This window comes from Anabrus simplex, chromosome 2 (genome assembly GCF_040414725.1).
Source record: "Anabrus simplex isolate iqAnaSimp1 chromosome 2, ASM4041472v1, whole genome shotgun sequence".
NCBI classification, from domain to species: domain Eukaryota; kingdom Metazoa; phylum Arthropoda; class Insecta; order Orthoptera; family Tettigoniidae; genus Anabrus; species Anabrus simplex.
In genome coordinates, this window is record NC_090266.1 from 174,456,900 (window position 1) to 174,472,468 (window position 15,569).

General features: G+C 39.5%; 1 protein-coding gene across 2 annotated transcripts in view; it reads right to left on the reverse strand.

Annotated features, from left to right (window-relative positions):
- Positions 1–15,569, reverse strand: part of LOC136862724 (protein XRP2) — a 304,026-nt gene that overhangs the window by 231,747 nt on the left and 56,710 nt on the right. For both annotated transcript variants that reach the window (XM_068226503.1, XM_068226502.1), the window contains exon 3: positions 13,860–14,032. In XM_068226503.1, coding sequence (XP_068082604.1) covers positions 13,860–14,032 — 173 coding nt within the window. The remainder of the gene's footprint in view (positions 1–13,859; positions 14,033–15,569) is intronic.

The window sequence follows — 15,569 nt, forward strand, 5'->3', positions numbered from 1 at the left end:
GGGTATGACCATGTTTTTCCATGGGTTTGCGCTAATGCTGTTTTTCTTCTGAGAATGGCTAAGTTATATGTTTGGGAGATAGTGGATTCAAACCCCACTGTCGGCAGCCCTGAATATGGTTTTCCGTGGTTTCCCATTTTCACACCAGGTAAATGCTGGGACTGTACCTTAATTAAGGTCACAGTCACTTCGTTCCCACTCCTAGCCCTTTCCCAACCCCTCATCGCATTAACACCTATCTGTGTCAGTACGACGTAAAACAAATTGTTAAAACAAATTATATGTTAATTATATTTGTGATTATTTGGGTGCTTTCTCTGTTTTAATTTATCTTTTGGAATGTTTGTCCATTTCCTTTTCTTGTTCTATTATTTCCTTCCCCATTATGTTTTCTGCTTCAACCTGCAGTAAGGTCGCAATTAGTAATTCAATTCATTTGATTAACTTCCAAGATTATTTTGGCTAAATTATTATGAACATTAATTTCCCTTAAAGAACTATCAAGATATCATTGCACCATAATATTTCTTAGCTTTTCAAAATTTTCCTGACCGAATTTTTTACGAACTGTCTAATACGTCATTCATAACACCTGAGGTGCAGTTTTCATGTAATTTTCTATTATCGATATGCTCAAGCAATCAATATTATCTAACAAATAGAACTCTCATCATTTAAGTGTATACTTAAATCTTTACAACATTTCTAATTAAAGTTTTGGTGAATTTAAAGCTGTGCTGTCATTCAGTAAGTTTTCGGTAGAATACCATGCCTTTCTTTGAATTTTCAATCGGTCATTTATTTTGGATCCCATCCTCTGATGTGCGCTTCCAAACTGAATTCTATTGGGAACTCAATCTTCTAACAGGGTGTTATCTTAAATGTTTATCTATGATCAGGTGTCTTGTTCCCTTTGTTGCGCCTCCCATACAGAAAAATTTTGCAACCTGTATGTAATATAGAATTTCATCTGAGCTTAAAATTTCCCCCTTTTCTTAGTTAGATCGCAACATAACTAGTACAACCTACATCTGCTCTAATCTGCCTGTCATATTCATGCTAAGGTTTACCCCTACCATTCTTACTGCCTACACTTCCCTCACAAATCAACTGAACAACTCCTGCGTATCTTAAAATGTGTCCTATCATTCTCACTCTTCTGGTCAACTTTAGCCAAATCTATCTCCCACCAATTCAATTCATTCGTGATTCGGCCTACCCATCTCACATGCAGCATTCTTCTGTAAACCACATTTCAAAAGCTCCTGTTCAATTTCTTTTTGAGCTTGTTATCGTCGTCGTTTTTTTTTTACGTTCACAAGCTGCCCTCGCTTCATCATTCCACCAATATGTTTGCTTTTTCCCATATTTACACAGTTATTCCAAGGCATTCCCTTGCTGCTTCTACTACAGTATATCTGTATGCCTCCCATTCTCTTTCTATATCCTGAAACTCTCTACTGTTTGGAACTTTTACCTAATCGTATCCATATCCTTCTAGGTAATTTCCTCATCCTGGTGGTTTTCTATCCTTATTAGTCTGCAGACAATTTCATTTTTACTAGCTTAGTTGCTTTACGTCCCACCAACACAGATAGGTCTTATGGCGACGATGGGATGGGAAATGGCTAGAAGTGGAAACAGCCGTGGCCTTAATTAAGGTACAGTCCCAGCATTTGCCTGGTGTGAAAATGGCAAACCATGGAAAACCATCTTGAGGACTGCCGACACTGGGGTTGGAACCCACCATCTCCCGAACGCAAGCTCACGGCTGCACGCCCCTATCTCACTAAGTTTAAAAAATGAGTATTTTTACTACCCCACCATGGGAATACTCCTTTTGTAAACTTCATGAGATAGCTGTTTTCAATACAGAACAATGATGAGAGTTATGGTTTATAATGCATGCCCCTAACCAAAAGAATTTCACTTTCTCTTTTCCAGGGCTACAGATCAGACAGGGGTCTGTAACATCAAAAAATCCCTGGAATACCCACACATTCCTAACAAATTTCCTTAATTCAAAGTCAGTTCTCCCATGTGTAGCGGTGAATAGCCTCATGCTTGAATATATTTGTACCGGGTGGTACACCTCCACGCCGCTAATTCAAACTCTGCGCCAGTTAAAACTCCTCTACTGGAGGAAACCTGAACTTTAACTTTCATATTAATTCAACGATTTCTCAGAAGATGTCATTACTATAAATTTTGAAGTGTTCTGAACTATGTCAGTTTCGATTCATTTTTGTTTTATCTGTAGCAAGAAGTGTGAACATTCTCTTCTAGAGGACACTACTGAAGGACTGCAATTATGCACCCTAGTGCGAAGTGGAAGAACTGTGTTTTTGGAGAAATTTTGGGTTCATAAGTTTGTTCTTTGTTAAATTTCTTTCAGTCATTGTTTAAGTTGGCAATATTAACCCTTTCCTTCCGCCAGTTTTGAATTTGACCAATAAGGAATTTCTGTAATTAATTTTCCACCAATAATGTGTTTCTTCTTTATCTAGTGTAGGGGTTTTCGTTGTTAGCCAATAAAATGATTGCGGGAGGGTGTTCTCATTCTTGAAAGGCCTCGAATGTTCCGCGAGGGTATATAAACTGCTGATTTTCGGGTCTCCGCACCACTTCAGTAACATCTATCTTTGTGTAAATTATGTAGCAGGGGGCGGGTAGCACCTTTTTCTTCGGGCAGCAGTTCAACAACCAGGTAATGGCCTTTTAATAACTTCTTTTCCTGCTAGCTCAGCAGTTTAACCCTCGGGGCAGGTCCGAAGCCTTTTCCATGTAACCTTCCTCTAAAATGTAAAGACAATTGGTATCAATTCTATCTTTTTAAACTACAAATTGGGATAGAGAGTGCTTAACCCTCTCGAGCTCCCACTCATATTGCTTTGAGGTGAACTTATTTTCACAACCGTTTCTTCCCTTCTAGTGTAATGTAAATCGTTTTCTTATATAAGTCATCTCTTTAGTATGGGATTAGCCCTTGCATTAGCGGCCTAGCGCCAAATTAGGTTTTAATAAGGTCTATTTGGAGTGCAGTTTCGCCTCCTCTCAAGTTGATATTTTGGAAGCCATGTAATTATCCTGTTTCTTCACTGAATAGGCCTCAGTAGCTTGGGTAGTTTTACCCCTGTGTATATGTCCTTGGAGGACAGCTTGAATGTGGAGTTTGGTGTGGCTTTTGATAGGCTTGAACTTAAGAGCGGGTTGCTCTTTCTTAAAATTTGTTTCTGCGTGCCTCGAGGAGGCTTTTCTGTGTAATTGGGAGCAAGTGCTCCTGGGCATTATTGGGGTTTTCTGCCCCTTTGTCAAATCTTGTATGAGTAAAGTTGGGCTAATTGCCCAAGAATTGTGAGTCCGGGGCTCGAAGCCCAAATTCTGTAAAAACTGTAATTGTACCTTCTTAACTTGTTGATTTTCAACTGTGTTCCTGTTATTCTTGTTATTTCTTGATTTTGAAAAGAAAATATAACCTTGTTAAATTAACTTTAATTTCGTATTTTGAGACCTGTTCACCCCAGCACCTTCTTTCACCTCTGCACATCCACAAAACTCCGTAACAATATTCATAACTGTTAATCCCATATTAGCACAACACAAGTCCAGTTAATGCTTCCCATTTCTGTTAGCTTCCATATCTTCCCCATTAATGATGAATTTAAAAGTTACAAACTATGCAAGTATCATGCAACTCAGGTTTCTATCATACATAAAACAAAACCAAGAGTCCTATCCAAACCTTGTTACGATCTCAGCTACCGCTACGTATACATCCTACCTTCGCATGCTGGTTTTCGCCGATCACGCCACCACTGCTTCATTCACTCTTCTGCTATGCTCACCTGTCGCCTGCCTACTCTGTTCATCACGTGATCCTGACGTCATCTTCTTCTCCACACACCGCCTCCTCCACCTGTGTGTGTGCTTGCGCTAACCTCTATTGGACATGTGATTATGACGTTTCTGGAATATGCTGGTTTTCAACTTCTCTATTCTTCTCGATGTTTCTGTACGACTATATAATCTCGCTCCACCGCTCAAAATATTGAGTCTGGCTTCGTTACGGAGTGGTGGAAGCAGCCATACTACTACTACTACATTCGATATTGTCATTTACCATCTGGACTGTTATTTTCTTCAGGTTATCCGGTGAGCAAGTTTTATCATAATGTTATTTGGACATTAAATCCTTTATTGGGCCATCTGCCCCACTTGAACTTTACTTTGGCCAGCTTATTACGGCATCAAATATATATGCAAGACATTATTTCGACTAAAACCTTTCAAACACGAACTGTACTACGGACAATAGAATTTTGAAATCACAATATCTGTTTCCTTGGACCATCGTTACCGTTTGGTATATGTTTATTTAACACATTCTGCAGCGTAACTTCACCCGGCGAAGAGAATCCCTTTCCCAGTTCAATCCCTACTTCATTTTTATCCTTTTTCCTTCTTTTCACTTCTTCTTTCAGGTTGCTTCCTCTATATCGACTTATATTATTCTTCATTGTACCCTTTATACTTATTCATACGGTTTTGATGTTTTATATTGTAAATGTGGCACATTTTCCTTGTCTTTCAAGGTTTCCTCTATATATTTCAGTCTAGCAAACTCTTGTCTGCGATTTACTAAACTTGTTGAAAAATGTTTACTATTTTTATTATCTGTTAAATACATATCCTGTTTGCTTTGTTAAATTCGAGATTTTCTTGTTCCTGTCACTTTCTCTTGGTCCTATTCCTTCTCACTGCGCAAATTCTGCTATAAATTATTATTATTATTATGATTATTATATCGTGCTGCTTCTTCTACCACGTCTATGTTTGAGCTATCAACTAATATTGTATACTATTTTATCTCTGCTTCGTATGTACCTACGACGATAGCTGAGGGTATCTGTATTATTCCTGAACACCCTCACTACCACTATATTGATAATCGGGCCCCTCAGAACAGTAAGATAACAGAGCAATCTCACCTCAGTATGATAGCAAACCATTCTCTTATCTCAGTATGGTAGCAGAGTAACTCTGGTTCGATTCCAGTCTCTTCTTTTATTTTTTATTTTTTTGGTATCGTCTGTGGCTTTCTTTTTTTTCTTTGTCTTCTCACTATGGCTTACTTTACCGACAATTTTTCTCTTATCACTCCGATACTTCTACTTCTTCTTCCAATCCTTTTAATTTCTCGGCTCCAAACCCTTTCGTTACGTATGATTTACTTTCCCGTCATTCTTCTTCCACTACGGATTTTACCCTGCCTTCTGACCTCTCTTCTTCTGTCATTTCTTTACCGCCGAAGGCACTCTCTCTTGATTGTACCGCTCCACAATCCCTTTTATGCCAATCGCCCCCTCCTCCTCCCAAACCTTTCTCAACCGTTTCCCCACCCCCACCTACACCACCGCCTACTCCGTCTCCACAATTTTTGTACGAATCTCCTAATCCTTTTTTTTACATCTTCTCATTCAGACGCTATTAACTTTCATCTTATTAAGAAATCTTTAGACTTAGTCCCCCAACTCACTTCGACGCATCCACAAGTTCTTACACTCTGGTTGTTTGCCGCTCGTAAATTTTTGAAGCTAAACTTGGCCCCATTTTCGCAATTACTTTCACTTTTGTATTCTAAAACTACAGGTCATTTTAGTAATTTTCTGTTACAACATATGTCTGATTGCCATGATTGGATTCAATTTTGTTCTATTGTCCACAATTATTTTCTTCCCTATGAAATTTGCCAACAGTTAAGCTCTGTTTTCTTACGTCGTCATCAACGTCCTGATGAAACAACCTATGACTTTTTGGATTCTCTCATTAATTTTGCTGACGTTCTTGCCATCTCCGAACATCCTCAGGAAATCATCTCTCTCATTCGTTTTTATGCTGCCCCTCCGTTTCGGCAATTAATTAACCCTTTTTCTCCTCCCACATCTATTTCTCATCTTTACCACATCGCTCAAATGGACACCTTTAATTCCTATAGTAATGCTTCATATTATGCTTCTGTTCCCCCTCCTCCTCATACCTTCCCCACCCCACCTCCCTCTTCTTCTCCCTCTCCTTCTACTCCTCCATCCACTTCCACACTCTCTTGTTTTCGCTGTCAAGGCCGAGGTCACATCGCTCGCAATTGTCCGACTCCACGATTGGGAAACGCTCCCTCCCGCCGTATGTAGGCAGCATTCGGTCTATAGGGCAAAATCTGCCACCTGCCGCTCCGTGCCCGGCTCCATCTGCTTATATTCTTGCCGTCCTTTAGAATATTCCCTCTCTTGCATTATTAGACTCAGGGGCTTCCATTTCCCTTCTCAGTTCATCTTTTTTCCAGCAGTTACTTCAATTACATCCACATCTTCAATTATGTTTTTCGGATTTATTATGTACTTCTGTCTCACGTCATCCCTTAAACATTCTTGGTCAACTTATTCTTACAGTAAAGATTTCTAAATTTTCATGGTCCTTTCCCTTTTATGTCGCTCAGGATCTTCCTATTCCTCTTATACTCAGATAAGATTTTTTTTCACATACTGGTTTAATTCTCCACACTCGCACTTCTTCCATTTCTTTTCATTTTGCTTCTGTGACTAGCATTCCTTTGATCACTCCTTCTGATTACCCTACTTCATTACATTTATCTAACTCTTATGTTTATGTTACCCAGTCTCAACAGGAAGTTTTAACCTCGCTTCTTGACAGATTTTCTGACGTGGTTACGGAACAGCTTGGTACTGTCCGCAATTATGAGGCTCATATCGATCTCTTGGACCACTCTCCCGTCAGATCTCCCCCTTATCATCTCAGTCCACCTCGTATGCAACTTTTGGAGCAGCACATATTTCAAATGCTTGCTGATTGCACCATTATCCCTTCTACTTCAAATTATGCTTCACCTGCTTTTCTGGTCAATAAGCCTGATAATTCTACGCGTTTTGTAATTGATTACCGTCATCTCAATAGTAAGATTAAATATGATGCTTATCCCCTTCCTAAGCTGCAAAACGCTTTTCAGTTTTTTGCTAATGCTAAATATTTTTCTATATTTGACTGTAACTCTGCTTTTCACCAAATTCCTTTAGATGCGGCTAGTTCTAAACTCACTGCTTTTATTACACCTAATGGTCTCTATCAATTTCCTAAACTTCCTTTCGGTCTCAATGTTGGCTCCCAGGTTATGCAACGCCTTGTTGACTCTCTTTTTTCAGACATTAAATACAAATATCTTTATCCATATGTCGACGATTTGTTGATCTTTTCTCCTGATTTTGACTCCCATATCATTCATCTTACTGAAATACTTTCTCGTCTGCGTACGGCAGGTCTCACTATTAACCCTTCCAAGCTTTCTCTTGCACAAACATCTGTTAAATTTTTAGGTCACATCATTTCCTCGCAAGGTGTTTCCGTTGATCCTGATCGTATTGCGGCTATTACTCAACTCTCTCCCCCTAAAAACATCAAACAACTACGTACCTTTCTTGGCATGGTGTCCTTTTATAACCGTTTTATTCCTAATTTCTCTCATACTGCTGAACCATTGCACTACCTCAAACGTAAGGCTGTTAACTTTATTTGGACTCCTACTCAACAACATGCTTTTTCTACACTTAAATCTCTTCTTATCAAAGCTCCCATTTTGCAGTTTCCTGACTTTTCTTTACCCTTCGAAGTTCATACTGACGCCTCTGATCATGCTCTTTCTGGTGTTCTTAATCAAGTTGTTGAGGGTACCCCTCTGCCTATTGCTTATTTTAGTAAACTACTCTCCCCCACTGAACGTAACTATTCCATCTATGAGCGAGAAGCATTGGCTTTAGTCACTACCCTTGAAGATTTTTCTGAGTATCTTGATCATAAAGAATTTCTTGTCAAAACCGATAATCAAGCCCTTTCATGGCTTCTCTCTAATGCTCCTAAAATTGGCAAAACTGGCCGCTGGTTGCTCCGTCTTTCTCGCTTTAAATTTTCCATTAAATTCATCTCCGGTACCCAGAATTGTGTTGCAGATGCTCTATCTCGTCTCTTTGATCCTTCACCCTCTGACGCTACTCCTTCTACTACCACTTTTCAGTCGCTCCCCACCTCTGATTCACCGCCTTTGGATAATTTAATTTGTTCATTGATTGATTTCCCATTATCTTTTCACTCATGCCAATCTCATCAACTCCAGGATGAATTTTGCATTCGGACGAAGGCTTTGCTTTCTGACCCTTCCTATCGTGGTCCCTTTGTTTTTTCCAAAGGTCTACTTCTTTTCAAACCTACTCCTAAATCTTCTGCCAGACTTGTTGTCCCTTCTATCCTACAACCCATGATACTTTCTTATTATCATTCTTCTCCCGTGGGCGGGCATTTTGGATTTGCCAAAACGTACGCTCGCATTGCTTCTCTTTATTTCTGGCCTAACATGTGTAAAAGTGTCCGTCAATATGTTTCCACTTGCCAACCTTGTCAGTTAGCTAAACCTCTTAATTCTTGATCTGCTGGCCTACATTCCGCTCTTCCCCCCACCTCTCCAGCTCAAACCTTTTTTATTGACCTGGTTGGACCTCTTGTTCGTTCATCACGTGGTAACACTTACATTTTTACCTTACTGGACGGGTTTTCTAAGTACTTGGTACTTCACCCTTTACGGAATATTTTTTCTTCCATTATTATCAATCTTCTCTCCAACGTCATATTTCCTCTTATTGGTTTGCCTTCAAATTTAGTTTCTGACAATGCCTCTATTTTTACTTCCAAAGCTTTCTTTCAAATGTTTTTCCAACTGAGAATTAAAAAGATAAATACCTCTCCATATTATCCCCAGGCTAACAACGTCGAACGCTATCACCGTAACCTTAAAATTGCTCTTTCTATTTTCCATAACTCCTATCATAAGGACTGGGATCGCAATCTTTCTGCTTTAGTTCTTGCTTTCAATTCTAGTATAAATTCTTCTACCGGATTCACTCCTGCTAAATTGTTTTTGGGCCGCGATCTTCACACCCCCTTGTCACTTACTTGGGATCTTCACCCCCTTTTAGATTCTGATGATTCTAAATCTCTTGAGTCTCTTTGGACCGAAGCTCTTTCTCATCTTCGAGCTGCTCAACTCCTCTCCAAGAAAACTCATGATTCCCATCATCGACCCTCCACCTTTAAACTTGGTGACTTGGTTCTCTTACGTAATCACCCCCAAAGTTCTGCTAGTGATCAGTTTTCTGCTAAATTAGCTTCCCGGTGGTTAGGCCCATTTCGCATTATTTCCTTGCCTACCCCTGCTAATGCCCTTTTACAGTCTACTTCTGATCCTGTTGACGTCAAACGTGTTCACATTTCTCAGTTAAAATATTTATATCCTCCCACTTCTGGTAATTGATATATTTTTTTCTTTTCTTACTCAGCCTCCTTTTCCCCTTCCCTTCTTTTTCTGGGGAAAGATTTCCTTCCCGGTGTGTTTTGTTTCTCACCCCTTTTTTCTGGGGCTCGTTTTTTTTGGTCCTAGTACTGTTCGGTTATTTAATATTTTCCTTTTATTTTTTTGGGTCCTAGGGTTTCAGACCTTTTTCTTCTATATCTCTTGCTCATCAGATTCTGGTCTCCACCACTCCGTAACGACTCGGACTCCCCATGAGAGCCTAAAACATTTACTTTTCTTTTCAACATTTTCTCCTCATGGAATTTATTATGGAAACCTACGAATTTTTAATTGTATATATATTTATATTTTGTGCCACATATATATATTTTTATACTGTATACCTTATATTGTACTACTTATGCAACGTTTCTATCATTGCTCTATTCATCTCCTTCCTTTCCTTATGCTTTCTTCTTCTCTCCCTCTCTCTCCTTGGACCGGTCCATCTCTTCACCTTCCTCACCCTTCTTTCTTCCCCCACCCTTTTCTCCTCTCCCCTTTTTCTTCGTTTGGGTACACCATTTCTCGCCAGTCTGCTTTCTCCTTCTAGTGCACGATCTTCGCTCTTCCAAGTTGGCGCCCCTTCTGAAGACCGCTACGATATCGTCTCTGCATCATCGTCGACGCTCCGCTTTCGCCGGCACCTGGGGAATATGTTACGATCTCTGCTACCGCTACGTATACATCCTACCTTCGCATGCTGGTTTTCGCCGATCACGCCACCACTGCTTCATTCACTCTTCTGCTATGCTCACCTGTCGCCTGCCTACTCTGTTCATCACGTGATCCTGACGTCATCTTCTTCTCCACGCACCGCCTCCTCCACCTGTGTGTGTGCTTGCGCTAACCTCTATTGGACACGTGATTATGACGTTTCTGGAATATGCTGGTTTTCAACTTCTCTATTCTTCTCGATGTTTCTGTACGACTATATAATCTCGCTCCACCGTTCAAAATATTGAGTCTGGCTTCGTTACGGAGTGGTGGAAGCAGCCATACTACTACTACTATGTTCGATATTGTCATTTACCATCTGGACTGTCATTTTCTTCAGGTTATCCGGTGAGCAAGTTTTATCATAATGTTATTTGGACATTAAATTCTTCATTGGGCCATCTGCCCCACTTGAACTTTACTTTGGCCAGCTTATTACGGCATCAAATATATATTATAAGTTAAAAACTTCATTTTCCCGTATTGAACTGAGATTCACAATTAAAATATCAAGGAAGGTTCAACCTTTTCAATACAAAACGTGTTGCATAAGATGTTCACAACATAATATTTATTAAATAGTTACAACCGGTTTCAACGCTCATTGCGTCATCATAAGCTACAAAAATCACAAATGGGCAAAGTACATGTCATAAAAATTGCATTAATAACTCTTGCATGGCTGAATACAAATGGTAGACTCCTTTTTCTTAAAAGCTAGAAGAACTTGAGTAAAATATGATGATGTGATATGACACATAAAAGCATAGTGGTTTGATGGGTAAGTATTGTGCATAAAATTGAACTGATGCTTTGAACATAAAAGTCTGAATATGATGATAAAACGATGTACTAAAAACAAAGTAGTAAAATTGTCCACTCTTCTGATGTTCAATTCAGGCACGTAAGTCCAGGTCCGATGTTATATAGCAGTAGCAACAAAAAGATTTTGTCGAGGCCGGGACACCTGATGTTGGGCGATTGAATAAGGTTGATCTTCGAATTAGTCTCAGCTCAACAGGGTGGGTCTTGTTTAGCGTGCTGAGTGTGTGGTGTTGTGGTCCACAACTCTTCTTACACCACACACTCAGCACGCTAAACAAGACCCACCCTGTTGAGCTGAGACTAATTCGAAGATCAACCTTATTCAATCGCCCAACATCAGGTGTCCCGGCCTCGACAAAATCTTTTTGTTGCTACTGCTATATAACATCGGACCTGGACTTACGTGCCTGAATTGAACATCAGAAGAGTGGACAATTTTACTACTTTGTTTTTAGTACATCGTTTTATCATCATATTCAGACTTTTATGTTCAAAGCATCAGTTCAATTTTATGCACAATACTTACCCATCAAACCACTATGCTTTTATGTGTCATATCACATCATCATATATTACTCAAGTTCTTCTAGCTTTTAAGAAAAAGGAGTCTACCATGATGACGCAATGAGCGTTGAAACCGGTTCTAACTATTTAATAAATATTATGTTGTGAACATCTTATGCAACACGTTTTGTATTGAAAAGGTTGAACCTTCCTTGATATTTTAATTGTGAATCAAATATATATGCAAGACATTATTTCGACTAAAACCTTTCAAACACGAACTGTACTACGGACAATAGAATTTTGAGATCACAATATCTGTTTCCTTGGACCATCGTTACCTTTTGGTATATGTTTATTTAACACATTCTGCAGTGTAACTTCACCCGGCGAAGAGAATCCCTTTCCCAGTTCAATCCCTACTTCATTTTTATCCTTTATTCCTTCTTTTCACTTCTTCTTTCAGGTTGCTTCCTCTATATCGACTTATATTATTCTTCATTGTACCCTTTATACTTATTCATACGGTTTTGATGTTTTATATTGTAAATGTGGCACATTTTCCTTGTCTTTCAAGGTTTCCTTTATATATTTCAGTCTAGCAAACTCTTGTCTGCGATTTACTAAACTTGTTGAAAAATGTTTACTATTTTTATTATCTGTTAAATACATATCCTGTTTGCTTTGTTAAATTCGAGATTTTCTTGTTCCTGTCACTTTCTCTTGGTCCTATTCCTTCTCACTGCGCAAATTCTGCTATAAATTATTATTATTATTATTATGATTATTATATCGTGCTGCTTCTTCTACCACGTCTATGTTTGAGCTATCAACTAATATTGTATACTATTTTATCTCTGCTTCGTATGTACCTACGATGATAGCTGAGGGTATCTGTATTATTCCTGAACACCCTCACTACCACTATATTGATAATCGGGCCCCTCAAAACAGTAAGATAACAGAGCAATCTCACCTCAGTATGATAGCAAACCATTCTCTTACCTCAACCTGGATGTTGATGACCTAGTCATACACCCAGTTAAGCCAGGGGCCAATGACCAGGCATCCTGAGGTGAAGCTGACATGCAGTACAGTGGCCAGTTCCTTTATGCTGCTGCTGCTCCCCCTTCTCTAGCCTAGATCACACATTACCCATCCAAGTGGTGATAATGCCCAATATTGCTGAACTTCGAAGACCTCATGGGATGCAGTCATTTTATTCATTAAGCGTATGGCTTTTAGTGCTGGGAGTATCCAAGGACATGTTCGTCCATGGGCGATCTGTGCATCTGGATTGGGATGATGATGATGATGATGATGATGATGATATAAGTAGGGGGTGAAACCTGGTGTCGGCACATAGCCTACTCATGTTTAATAACACCATGGGTTTGCTCAAGGCTTAACGGCTCCATCTGATGGACGAATCACCATGAACGTCATATGCTTCTACTTCACATGAACACTCCAGAGAGGTTTGGAATTGAATCCAGGCTTTTGGCATGCAATCTAGCGATTAGAAATAATCAAATAATTAAAAATAAGAACCTGAAAGTGTAAATCCATATCCACGGTTTCATTATGACTACACAGTTGTGTTCTACCGAGCGAGTGGGTGGGTGGTTTTTGACATGTAGCTATCAGCTTGCATTTGAGAGATAGGGGGTTTGAACCCCATTGTCAGCAGCTTTGAAGATGGTTTTCTACTGTTTCCCATTTTTACACCAGACAAATGCTGTACTTTAATAAAGGCCATAGTCACTTCCTGCCCCCACTCCTAGCCCTTCCTATCCCATCTGACATAAGACCTATCTGTGTCGGTGCAACGTAAAGCAAATTGTAATAATTAATAAAACATAAAATTACAAAATGTACAGTATGTTCTACAGCTGCTTGGCAAAGTAGAACTTGTTGAGATAACAGTTTTACACACTTATACCTTATAATCAGATACAAAAATCCAAGAGGATGATGATACAAAAATCCATGAACCTATTTTCTTTTTGCTATTTGATTTACGTCGCACCAATACAGATAGGTCTTATGGCGACGATGGGATAGGAAAGGCCTAGGAATGGGAAGGAAGTGGCCGTGGCCTTCATTAAGGTACAGCCCCAGCATTTGCCTGGTGTGAAAATGGGAAACCACGGAAAACCATCTTCAGGGCTGCCGACAGTGGGGTTCGAACCCACTATCTCCCGATTACTCGATACTGGCCACACTTAATCCATGAAACAAACCTTAGAACAATGACATACAAACGCTATAATTTGAAGCAAATGAATTAATACTTTCAAAATAGACCAAATCATTCCACACTTTTTTTTTTTTTTTTTCAAATATAAGCAATGACTTAATAATAGAAATTATACAAATAATAAATGTAGAACACAAAGCTTACCTTCTATTCCTTCATAATACAGTTGATAACAACCAAAGTGCATGCTTGTTGATGACTCTATTATTGGCTGGGTAGCACAGCACAGAAAAATATCCAATTTTCTACAGTCACGAGTACGAAATTGTCCACAAGCCACCACACACACACATTCCTTGCAGTCACGCAGGAATACACTAGAAATATAAAAATAACAGGGTACTTCAACCTTTCTCAAATATGCCATGTTATATAGAAATGTTACGTTAACATTGAATTATTGGTTTCATAATGGTTCTATAAGAAATAAAAATATAACACACCTTCAGAATGGATGTATGTTGCTTTAACAGTCTTAAAATACCTAGATTTGCATTATACAGTGGAACCTCGATAATCCGTTCCCAGAAACTATGTTTTCCCGGATAATTCGTTCAAATTACATGGTCCTGCGATCATCCTAATTAAATCATGTTGTAAAAATCCTGCGTAATCTGTTCCTCGAAGAAACGATTTCCCGGATCAACCGTCAAGAAATTTCAGTCCCATCAATGCTAAATCTTCGACCAAGCATTTTTCAAGAAAACGTATCTCACGAAAGGACGGCTACGACATACCCATCGATTTTGACGTAAATGTCCCATCATTGCGGTAATTAGAGCAAGTACCGTACTGTACTGGGAAAGCGATTGGCGGTGAACTTGCTTAAGGGACCATCTTAGCATTACATTCAGCTGGTATTATTTAGGGAATCTTTGGAAATTGTAAAGCAGAGTGGCCACAACAACTGAAAGGAGACAGAGCGTATTTCGATAGCTCTACTTGAAGACAGAACGAGCTTCGTCCAATGTTCGTACTTGTAAAACATCCAAATTATGTCCTGGGTTAGATGTTTATTTTTTACTACCTTCTATTGTATTGCCAAACAGGTTATCGGCACTTCCTACAGGGCACTATATAATATAGACATTGGGCTTTCAGACAGGAATTGAAATTGATCCTTCCTAACACGAATAGAGTATTATAATATCATCGGATACGACTGCGTTCTCAAGACCAAAAGGAATGTTACACTTTACATACACAGTTCAAAAAAATTAGGGGAATATGTTTTGTAACGTCTGGTATGTGAATGTTAATTTGGTAGATGGATTTCCAATGGTCATACAGCATACCTTGAGACCTTAGCTACTCAAGGTATGTCAAATCAAAGATTTACTCCATCTGTAGGCGTAGCCATGCATTAAACTGTCAGGTGACCCCTCAAAAGATAGTGAACAACAGTGCGTCCATGTGTCGTTGTGAGGAACGCAAACTACTGCGGTCATTTGAGCACGCTGAACATAAACCAGCACATCCCATGAGACATCTTAATGAGGTAAGTCGCAAGGGCCGTCACTTTGAACCAGGAAGGATGGACTTTTTGTCGTGTTGCTGTGGATCTCAATGTCACTCCAGTTATCCAACGCTTGTGGAATCAGTACAATGAGACAGGCCAGTTCACAAGGAGGCTTGGACAAGGTCATGGACGCATGACAACCCCATAGGATGACCGATATCTGACCATCTGCGCGTTGCAGCGTCGTTCAGCAACTGCCAGAGAACTGCAACAAGACCTCAGGAGGGTCACTGGAGTCACGGAGTCTAACCGGACAGTAAGGAACAGGTTAAGAGAAGTGTCCTTATTACCCAGACGTCCTGGTCGAGTGCCCCGTTTAACGCAGCAACATCGCA